The sequence below is a fragment of the Erythrolamprus reginae genome, chromosome 3, assembly GCF_031021105.1.
Source record: "Erythrolamprus reginae isolate rEryReg1 chromosome 3, rEryReg1.hap1, whole genome shotgun sequence".
NCBI classification, from domain to species: Eukaryota; Metazoa; Chordata; class Lepidosauria; order Squamata; family Dipsadidae; genus Erythrolamprus; species Erythrolamprus reginae.
The window spans coordinates 10,412,821-10,424,550 of NC_091952.1; the positions used below are offsets into that span (position 1 = coordinate 10,412,821).

Sequence of the window (11,730 nt, forward strand, 5' to 3'; positions counted from 1 at the left end):
GGAAGACAGAGGGAGTAAGTGACAGAGACAGAAAGAGAAATAATAATAATAATAATAATAATCATCCCAGGAGACAGCAGAATTGAGGAGAAGCAGCTAGAGAAATTAGTGAAATACGAAGATCTAAAAATCGAGCTGCAACGACTCTGGCATAAGCCAGTGAAAGTGGTCCCAGTGGTACTTGGCACGCTGGGCGCAGTACCAAAGGATCTCAGCGGACATTTGAAAACCATCGGAATTGACAAAATATCCATCTGTCAATTGCAAAAGGCTGCTTTACTGGGATCGGCAAACATAATTCGCCGCTACATCACGCAGTCCTAGGTGGTTGGGAAGTGCCCGACTGGTGATGAAATATGAAATCCAGCATAGTGATCTCGTTTGCTGTGTTGTACTGACATAATAATAATAGTAATAATAATAGTAATAATAATAATAATAATAATAACAACAATAACAATAATAATAATAATTTATTAGATTTGTATGCCGCCCTTCTCCGAAGACTCGGGGCGGCTCACAACAATAATAAAAACAGTGTAACATTGAAACAAATCTAATAATAAAAAAGATATATTAAAATCATACAACACATACATACCAAACATTAAATATAAAAGCCTGGGGGAGGATGTCTCAGTTCCCCCATGTCTGGCGGTATAGGTGGGTCTTGAGTAATTTGCGAACTATCCAGAAACTTTCCTCCCTCTGCCTTTGATTTTGATTCATCATTGCAAAATCCATTTCACTCTACATGTCAGTGAACTGCTTTTTATTGAATGTCCACAAAACAGTTGGGAAACAGATGTGAACCAACCAATGTCAATGTTTTCCAGCTGCTCAAGCAAGAGTTCACGGCTGAGACTAAGAAGCAATTGCCAAATTGGTTTCTAGATAGTAAGGCAGGAAGTAAACTTGAAGGGGATCATCTGTCACTCACCCAAACAGGCTTATTAAGCCCGTGATGGTTGCAATTGATTTAATTGTTTTCTATATGTTCTGCCGGGCTCTCTGGTAGGAGCCTCCCGAAAATTCAAGGGTACAAATTTCAGACACACACACGTTTGAAAATTCAAAACAATGTTCTTTATCACAAAAGTCAAAATAAACTAAGCACTCTTTTTGTATTGCAAAGAGCACTCGTCCCAAAACAACCGGGTAGTCTGTACAATTTCCCTTAAGCAGTCATTAAGTACTTAGCTAGTGGCTGTGAAGAAACTTCACACCCCTTCTTCTTCCAAGGAAGTGAGACACACACACACACACACACACACACACACGTTGCTCTGCTTTGTTTTCAAAGGTGTGAAAAATCAACAAAGTCCAGAAACCAGCAACACAGGATTCCTGACGAACTCCAATCAGATATTCTTCCACAACGGCCAAACCCACACGCTGCTATTTATAGCAGCAGCCCTAATTACTGGAGCCCCACCCAAACACAGGTGGCCTCTCTTATCTCCTGTAATATGTCCTTACTTTGTCTCTTCTACGCATAATTCTGCGCTTGCGTGGGTCCAAGACGTCTTCATTCGAATCAATGGAAGATAAGGGAGATTGACTGCCTGGGCTGTGTGCCAAGTCCCCCTCTGCTGAGTCACTCCCACCTTTTTCTTCATCCGAGGAAACTAACTCTGAACTGACTCTGTCGGCAATAACATAGGCCTGTGACATGTTGAAGTTTCCCCTGCATCTACCTCCACATTCCCTGGGGCAGGAGCTGGGCCAGAGCCAACCACAACACTATAGCAGTGGTTCTCAACCTTTCTAATGCTACGGCCCCTTAATACAGTTCCTCACGTTGTGGTGACCCCCAACCATAAGTCTAGCCCCAATTCTCCCAACAGAGCTTTAAGCTGATTGGCAGGAAGGTCATAGGGACATCCCCACTGTAAATGTGTGATTGGTCGGATTGTAAAAAATATGTTCAAAGGAGCCAGAATAGAAGCTTTAGTTCCTAACACCATGGGAAGTTTGTCTTTTCCCATGGTTTTGGGCAACCACTTTGAAACGGTCATTCGATCCCCAAAAGGGTCCTGACCCCCAGGTTGAGAACCACTGTTCTATAGGAAGGTTTATTTCTTAGATTTCTAAGTTTGTACGTACCCTGTTTCCCCAAAATAAGACATCCCCTGATAATAATCAGGGTTTTGACGCATGGCAATAAGGCCAAACAATTATTTCAGGGTTTAAAAAATATATATAAGACAGGGTCTTATTTTGGGGAAAACATGGTAATTGTGCCAGGAACATACCACAACAATGTACTTTTCTGCATGCGTGGAAGCAAAGAAATGGCTGAAAATAGGTGAAAACTTACACGGGCGAGTGTTTTGCGCATGCACAGAAGCCATTGTTGTATTGTTTAAGTGTTGTTGTTTTGAGCAGTATATTTAAAAAAACTAATTTCCCATTCATCCTATCATTCTTCACTCATAGGCCGGGGTAGATGTTTAAAATTTCAGTGGCCCCAGGCCTGTCGGCAGAAATGTGTTTTCAAGGCCTTACGGAAGACTGGGATTAAACCAGCCATGCCCAGTTCCTGCAACCGTTCTTCATCTGTTTTAACCTCCACTCCCCTAATTATCTTTGTTGCTCTTTGCTGTCATGCTAGTGGGTGGCATCTGGCAAACATTGGTTGTTTTGAAAAGCTAAGGAAGTTCCGATCCATTTAGAGGAGAACTCACCAGGAAACCTTCAGGCCGTATGTTAAATTGGGAAATTATGAAGAATAATACTGGAAAGGAATAATAGCAAACCCTTTTCCAGAACATCTGTGCAAGCCAAAAATCAGCTGGCCGTCACACACATGCGCGTTGGGGCTGAGCTAGGGCAACGGCTTGCGTGCCAGCAGATATTGCTCCACGTGCCACCTGTGTCACAGGTTCGCCATCACTGCCCTAAACTATACTGTACTGTCATACACTCATAGAAACATAGAAACATAGAAGTCTGACAGCAGAAAAAGACCTCATGGTCCATCTAGTCTGCCCTTATTTTCTGTATTTTATCTTACAATGGATATATGTTTATCGCAGGCATGTTTAAATTCAGTTACTGTGGATTTACCAACCACGTCTGCTGGAAGTTTTTTCCAAGGATCTACTACTCTTTCAGTAAAATAATATTTTCTCATGTTGCTTTTGATCTTTCCCCCAACTAACTTCAGATTGTGTCCCCTTGTTCTTGTGTTCACTTTCCTATTAAAAACACTTCCCTCCTGGACATTTAACCCTTTAACATATTTAAATGTTTCGATCATGTCCCCCCTTTTCCTTCTGTCCTCCAGACTATACAGATTGAGTTCATTAAGTCTTTCCTGATACGTTTTATGCTTAAGACCTTCCACCATTCTTGTAGCCCGTCTTTGGACCCGTTCAATTTTGTCAATATCTTTTTGTTGGTGAGGTCTCCAGAACTGAACACAGTATTCCAAATGTGGTCTCACCAGCGTTCTATACAGGGGGATCACAATCTCCCTCTTCCTGCTTGATATACCTCTATAGCAAGCTGCATACCTGCATATATCTGCATACCAAGCAATCATAATTTGGCCGTGACTAGATGTAATCGTCGCAGCCCCCAGGTATGCTGGCAAAGCCAGGTCTTTAAGACCTTTTGGAAGGGAGTGGTGCAGATATTGGGGAGGGGGCAGTTGGTCCAAAGGACCGGGGCAGCCACAGAGGAGGCCCTCCATCATGGGCCCACCAACCTGCATTAGGAGGGATCTGGAGAAGGCCAACCTTGTGTGATCTAATTGGTCTCTGGGAGGCATGCGGCAGGAGAAGGTCCTGTAAATAGTCTGGTCTTAAGCCATGTAGGGCTTTACAGGTGATAACCAACACCTTGAATTGTTCCCAGAGACCAATTGGCAACCAGTGCAGTGCACAGAACGTTGGGTGTTTACAGCACAGAAGTGAGAATACCCAGCAGTGATTTCCCAAACGTATGAATGAAGTTAATGGTCTGCTAAGCTGAAAGGGGAATTTCTGAGGTCTTTAGAGATATGGTTAATTTGCTTTCTTGGCAATGGTGTAGTTCAGGGGTAGGCAAAGTTGGCTCTTCTATGACTTGTGGACTCCAACTCCCAGAATTCCTGAGCCAATGCTAGCTCAGGATTTCTGGGTGTTGAAGCCAATGCTAGCTTAGGAATTCTGGGTGTTGAAGTCCACATGTCATAGAAGAGCCAACTTTGCCTACCCCTGGTGTAGTTAGACCTCTATTTACAACCACAACTGAGCCAAAATTTCCACCACTATGCCAGGCAGTGGATAAGTTGTGCCCCGTTTTGCAACCTTTGTGCTGTGGTTGTAAAGCAAATCACTACAGCTGTTAAGTGAATCGTGGGGTCATTAAAAGAGTCTCGCTTCCCTTGTTGACTTTGCTTGTCAGAAGCTCCCTAGGAAAGTTGCCAAATGGCAATCATGTCAGGACGCTGCAACCATTGTAAAGGGATAAAGGTTGCCAAGCATTCAAAGTTTGATCAAGTTGAGTATGAGTCTCTATGGAGATTCTCAGTCATCCAGGTCACGGTTGTCCCAAAGGTGTTTTTGTTTTCAAGAGGCAACTGGACTGTCTTTGTTTTTCCTTGAAGATGTTTTGTTTCTCACCCAAGGATAAGGTGACCAGGTTATATTCTGGTAAAGTGGGACACCATTGAAAAAATGGTACACAACTGAAAAATCTCTGGAACGCTGGAGAGGTGCGCTCTAAGTCTCTTCTTCAGCCTCCCAATCTCTCTCTCTCTCTGAGTCTTGCTTGCCCTCTCTCTCTCTCACACTCTCTCTCTCTCTCGGAGTCCTGCTTGCTCTCTCTCTCTCTCTCTCTCTCTCTGAGTCTTGCTTGCTCTCTCTCTTTCTCAGAGTCTTGCTTGCTCTCCCTCTCTCTCACTCTCTCTCTCTCAGAGTCTTGCTTGCTCTCTCTCTTTCTCTCTCTGAGTCCTGCTTGCTCTCTCTCTCTCTCTCTCTCTCTCTGAGTCTTGCTTGCTCTCTCTCTCACTCTCTCGCACGCAGAGTCCTGCTCGCTCTCGCTCTCTCTCGCTCTCTCTCTCTCTCTCAGAGTCTTGCTTGCTCTCTCTCTCTCTCTCACTCTCTCTCCCAGAGTCTTGCTTGCTCTCTCTCTCTCTCTCAGAGTCTTGCTTGCTCTCCCTCTCTCTCTCTCTCTCTCTCTCTCTCAGAGTCTTGCTTGCTCTCTCTCTCTCTCTCTCTCTCAGAGTCTTGCTTGCTCTCTCTCTCTCACTCTCTCTCTCAGAGTCTTGCTTGCTCTCTCTCTCTCTCTCTCTCTCTCAGAGTCTTGCTTGCTCTCTCTCTCACTCTCTCTCTCTCTCAGAGTCTTGCTTGCTCTCTCTCTCTCTCTCTCTCAGAGTCTTGCTTGCTCTCTCTCTCTCTCTCTCAGAGTCTTGCTCTCTCTCTCTCTCTCTGAGTCTTGCTTGCTCTCTCTCTCTCTCTCTCTCTCACTCTCTCTCTCTCAGAGTCTTGCTTGCTCTCTCTCTCTCTCTCTCTCTCAGAGTCTTGCTCTCTCTCTCTCTCTCAGAGTCTTGCTCTCTCTCTCTCTCTCAGAGTCTTGCTTGCTCTTTCTCTCTCTCTCTCTCACTCTCTCTCTCTCAGAGTCTTGCTTGCTCTCTCTCTCTCTCTCTCTCTCTCTCTCAGAGTCTTGCTTGCTCTCTCTCTCTCTCTCACTCTCTCTCTCTCAAGCCGCCGGCTGGTATATCAAAAAATCAGGACTTTCTAAAAACCATGCAGGACAAATTGGTAAAAAGCGGGACTGTCTCGTCAAAAGCGGGACATCTGGTCACTACCCAAGGAGCTTCTTCAGTTCTTTTTCTGTACAGCTTCTTCTTCAGAACTGAAGAAGCCTCTTGGATGAGAAGCGAAACCTCTTCAAGGACAAAACAGTTGCCGTTTGAAAGAAGCACTTTTGGGTTATATTTCTGTGGGGATGCTGCAATGGTCCTAAGCATGGGAAGTGGTCATCAATCACTTTTTTTTCAGTGCCATTCTAATTTTGAATGGTTGTTGAATGAAGGTTGTAACTCGAGGACTACCTGCCTGTAAGTTATTTGTTATTGTCTTTTCCTGAATATTTATTTGAATTATCTTTTTTTTAAATAAATATTTTTATTGATTTTTTAAAATGTAAGACAGGACAAGACATACAACATTTAACACAAAAAGGAGCTACAATTGTTCCACTCAGTATAGAAGTCTTCTTAATACAGAAAAAAACCCTAATTCCAGTTTAGATCAATACAGAAAAGTAAACTTATCAATGAAATATCTCTATATACTATACGCTAACATAGAAATCTTAACTTTTCAATACTTTCCAGCAGTTATATAATTATAATTAAAATAATTAAAATCAATTTGAAAAAAAGAAATAAATTTATCAAATATCACTATATAATATATTCAATCTAGTAAATTTAACTATTCAATATTTTGTTTTAATATCTTTAAGAATCTTTTTTTGTGTTCTACCAGTTGTAAAGTTATTTGAATTCTCACAGGTGACTACTGTCCTGGGAGGTCCTACGTGTATCACCGATAGTCCCCGACTTACGACCACAATCGAGCCCAACATTTCTGTTTGCTAAGTGACACATTCTCAACCCTGACAAGACGGAGTGGCTGTGGGTACTGCCTCCCAAGGACAATTCCATCTGCCCGTCCATTACCCTGGGGGGGGGGGGAATTATTGACCCCCCTCAGAGAGGGTCTGCAACTTGGACGTCCTTCTCGATCCACAGCTCACATTAGAACACCATCTTTCAGCTGTGGGGAGGATGACATTTGCCCAGGTTTGCCTGGTGCACCAGTTGTGGCCCTATTTGGACAGGGAGTCTCTGCTCACAATCGCTCATGCCCTCATCACCTCAAGGTCGACTACTGCAACACTCTCTACATGGGGCTACCTTTGAAGAGTGTTCGGAAACTTCAGATCATGCAGAATGCGGCTGTGAGAGCAATCATGGGCCTCACTAGATATGCTCATGTCTCATCAACACGCTATGGCCTGCACTGGCTGCCGATCCGTTTCCGGTCACAATTCAAAGTGTTAGTAATGACCTATAAAGCCCTACATGGCATTGGACTAGAATATCTCCGAGACCGCACGAATCCCAGCAGCCAATTAGATCTCACAGAGTTGGCCTTCTCCAGGTCCCGTCGACTAAAGAATGTTGTCTGGTGGGACCCAGGGGAAGAGCCTTCTCTGTGGTGGCCCCGACCCTCTGGAATCAACTTCCCCCGGAGATTCGAACTGCACCTACCCTCCTTGCCTTCCGCAAAATGCTGAAGACTCACCTCTGTCACCAGGCGTGGGGGAACTAATCCGCCCCTTTTTCTGACTCCTGTATTATGACTAGTTGGATTGAGTGTGTATGACTGTGTAGTAGATGTTTTTATGATAATGTATTTTAAATTAGTTTTTAATTTTTTAAAAAAGATTAGATTTGTACTGTACTGTATTGTCGTTATGTTGTGAGCCGCCCCGAGTCTTCGGAGAGGGGCGGCATAAAAATCTAATAAATTATTACTAATTATTATTATTATTTATTAAGTGAGTTTTGCCCCATTTTATGACCTTTCTCGCCCCAGCTGTTAAGTGAATCACTGCAGTCAATAAAGTTCGTAACCCAGTTGTTAAGTGAACCTGGCTTCCCCATTGATTTTGCTTGTGGGAAGGTTGCAAAAGAGCATCACATCACACACAAACACACACACTCACACACTTGATACAGTAAGAGTCATTTCACACAGGTTCAATTGGTGCATCAGTTATGGCCCTATCTGGATAGGAGTCTTTCTCATAGTCACTCATGCCCTCATCACTTCGAGGCTTGATTACTGCAATGCACTCTACATGGGGCTACCCTTAAAGAACGTTTGGAGGCTTCAATTAGTCCAGAACTGCGTGAGCTGTTATGAGTTTAAATAGCATGTTTTTACCCATAAACACTTCAATCATTTTAATCATTACCTAGAACTGAACTTTTATAGCAACGAAAGAAAATTGAGCTACTTGCCTAATCTGTTAACCTACTGAACCTTGTGGGTTCAGTACAAAACCTTAAAACGTTACTGTGCTCCTCAACCAATAATGTTGTCTGTCATTTTGTGACTATTTAAATAATGTGACTTAATCAACTGAAAAAGAGTCCAAGCACCTATTTGAAAACTTATCTTGGTCAGTAAGCCACTCCCACCAAAAAACCCTGCAAAGACTTAGGGCTTGGAAAACATTCTTCTTTGCAGAGAGTAGCAATGAAAGAGCTTTCAAGTGGGTAAGCGCTGGGAACATCATTAGCACCTGGTTAGGGCTGGAAAGAAACTTACTCAGAGCAAGTTAGAGCAATGAAAAAAAACCTGCAAAGACTTAGGGCTTGGAAAACATTCTTTGCAGAGAGAAACAATAAAACAGGCTGCAAGGTAAGAGCTGGGAAGATCATTAGCAGCTAGTTAGGGCTAGGGGGGGGAGCTACATTCAGAGTATAAGACCCACCCAAATTATCAGCCTTTTGGGGGGGAAGGTGCGTCTTATACACCGAAAAATACGGTAAGTAAGAAGCAGTTGCCAAGTGTCTGAATTTTGTCCATATTATCAAAGGGATCACTAGTGGGTTCTAAAACCCACTACTACCGGTTCACAAAGAATTATCCCAGGCCAGTGGGCAGAGCCTCTCCCAGCTGGTGCTACGGTTCTTAGAACTGGACCAACCCATAGATCAGGACAAATGGGCAGTCCTCAATTTAAACTTATTTATGTCTCTCTTAAACCAGCCTTTCAAAGCCAACCTCCTCATAAAATCATCTACCGCGATATCATAAAATCCTCATAAAATCATCTACTGTAATGTCCCGCCTGTCAGTGAATACTTCAGCTTCAACTGCAACAATACACAAGCACACAATAGATTCAAACTCAATGTAAACTCCTCCAATACAACTTCAGCAACAAAGTGATCAACACCTGGAATGCACTATCCAACTCTGATTTCTTCACCAAACTCCAAAAAATTTAACCTTAGACTGTCTACTGTCGACTTCACCCCATTTCTAAGAGGTCTGTAAGGGGGGTGCATAAGCGCACCATTGCGTCTACTGTCCCTGTCCTACTGTCCTATTGTCCTAAATTACCTGTACCTACTTTGCTAATGTTTAATGTTTATAACAGATATACCATCGACAGGTATAGATATCTGCTAACTTGTACATTTATTTATTCATTTTATTTATTTATTGGACTTACTGTACATGTCGCCCTTCTCCAAAGACTCAGGACAGCTCACAACATATAACAGAAACACAAAGCCCAATTCTAAACTGATCTAACCCCCCCCCCCCCAATAATAAAACCATATAATCACATTCATTCACACCACAATCATACTGACAGGCGGAGCAGGAAGTTAGAATCAACGGCCCCAAGCCTACCAGCAAGGGGCATTTTTAAAGGCTTTTGGAAGGCCAGGACAGTAGGAGCAGCGCGAATCTCTGGGGGGAGTTGGTTCCAGAGGGTGGGAGCTGCCACACACAAGGCCCTTCCCCTATGTCAGTGATGGCAAACCTTTTTTTCCTTGGGTGCCAAAAAAGCGTGCAAACACACTATCATAGAATAGAATATAATTTTTTTGTTGGCCAAGTGTGATTGGACACACAAGGAATTTGTCTTTGTGCATATGCTCTCTGGGTACATAAAAGAAAAAGATACATTTGTCAAGAATCATGTGGTACCACACTTAATGATTGTCATAGGGGTCAAATAAGCAATGAAGATACAAGCCACAAGTTACAGTCATGCAGTCCTAAGTGGGAGGAAAAGGATTGATAGGAATGATGAGAAAAACTAGTAGAATATAAGTGCAGATAATTCAATGCCTGGGAAGGGCGAAAACAGCTTCCCACACTCCCTGGAGGCCATCTGGAGGCTGGAAACGGACTGTTTCCCAACTTCAGGTGAGCCCAGTAGGCTCGTGTTTCGCCCTCTCCAGACTTCAAAGGCTTCCCTGGAGCCAAGGGAAGGTAAAAATGCTCCCCCCACCCCCAAGGATCTCTGGAAGCCAAAAACGCCCTCCCAAAGCCTCTGTGCAAGCCAAAAATCAGCTGGCCTGTGCACACACGGACGTTAGAACTGATCTAGGGCAATGGCTCGCGTGCCAGCGGATATGGCTTTATGTGCCACCTGTGCCATAGGTTCGCCATCTCTGCCCTAGGTCCTGCCAGATGGCATTGTTTGGCTGATGGGACCTGGAGAAGGTCAACAAACTAACTAACTAACTAACTAACTAACTAACTAACTAACTAACTAACTAAACAAACAAACAAACAAACAAACAAACAAACAAACAAACAAACAAACAAACAAATATAAACCAAGGTTCTCCACTGTCGGAATGGACAGGCAGATTGGCCACCAGCGTTTGGGGGCTTGGCAGAGGTTCCCGAAGTTAAGAGGACCACTGATTCTCACCTGGACCAAAAGACATCCCCGGTTCCTCCATCTTTTTTCAGGGCTTCCTGCTGGAGGCATCTGGGGGCCGGCAGCTGATGTTCCTTGTGAGTCTGGGATGCCAACAGGTTGGCTCCCGAGTCCTGTGCTCCATCGTTGGCGATGCTCAAGGCCATCCAACGGGCTTAGTCAACAACAGGCTTCCGTATGTGTGTGTGGGAGTGAAAATCCACAAATGAACAAACCACCAAGCCCCCCCAAAAAGAAAAATTTAAAAGCTCCCATCTACCGGAAGGGGGGTGGAAAGAGAAAGAAAGTTGAGAAGGCAGACCAAACAGAAGTTTTGTAACTTTCTAACAAATCTTCCCCCAACTGCACTTCTTCTTAACACAAATTGGGACTCTTGGAGTTGTTGAGACTCTTGGAGTTGTTGCGGGCTCTTGAAGTTGTTGCGGCCGATGGATGGGCGGGTGTCGGTTAATCGCCCTCTCCAAAACGTCTTAATCCCAGGTGCGCACCAGGCGACAAACTACACCAGGAAAAGCATCACCTCGCCGTCCATCTCGGTTTAGAAAGGAAAAGGGGAAAGGGGGGGGGGGGAAGCCCGAGAGAGAAAAAGAAGAAGAAAAAATGGTCCACGTGTCAATTTTGTCTCTTCCTGCTCCCCCCCCCCCCTTCCAGGAAGTCTCCGGGTGTCAAAAAGGGGAAACGTCAAACTCGGGTTTGTTTGAAGAAGAGACCAACTTCCTCGACCAACTTTTTACGCGGCGAAGCGTAAAAGAGAAACTATCCCCGGCCGCGTCCGTCGCCGTCCCGGAGCGGCTTCCTCTTTGTCGGTGCGATCTGTGTGCTTGTGTGTGTTTGTGTGTCACCCCCTTCGCCGTTAGGGGCGGGTCATTGAAACGGGCAGCGGCGCTCATTCATTCAGCCCGCGGGAGGTGGCAGCTGCAGCAGCTGCTGCTGCGCGCACCGTTCCTTTCTCTCCGTTGTAGGCGCGCGGGGATTTAACAGCTCCGCGGAGTTGGGAGGGGGCTTAGAGGTCATCTAGTCTAACCCCCCTCAACACCAAAGCAAGGAGGACCATTACTACCATTGTCTGACAGATGGCCGGTCCTGTCCTTTTTTCTGGGGGGGGGGGGGGGAGCTTCCAGGGTTGTAACCCCCGCAACTTCTGTTCCGTGTCAAGGAAATTTCTCCTCGTTTCTAAAGTTGAATCTCTCTCCTGGATCAGTTCCATCCGTGGCTCCTTGTCTGGTCTGGCTTTTCGGGTGGTTTGGAAAA

The 11,730-nt window shown here is 44.6% G+C and overlaps 1 protein-coding gene across 1 annotated transcript in view; it reads right to left on the minus strand.

The window, feature by feature from the left end:
- Positions 1-11,323, minus strand: part of SLC17A9 (solute carrier family 17 member 9) — a 50,575-nt gene extending 39,252 nt beyond the window's left edge. The window contains exon 1 of the mRNA XM_070744484.1: positions 10,471-11,323. Within this exon, the coding sequence (XP_070600585.1) occupies positions 10,471-10,625 (155 nt within the window). The 5' untranslated portion in view covers positions 10,626-11,323. The remainder of the gene's footprint in view (positions 1-10,470) is intronic.
- Positions 11,324-11,730: the final 407 nt, after the last annotated feature.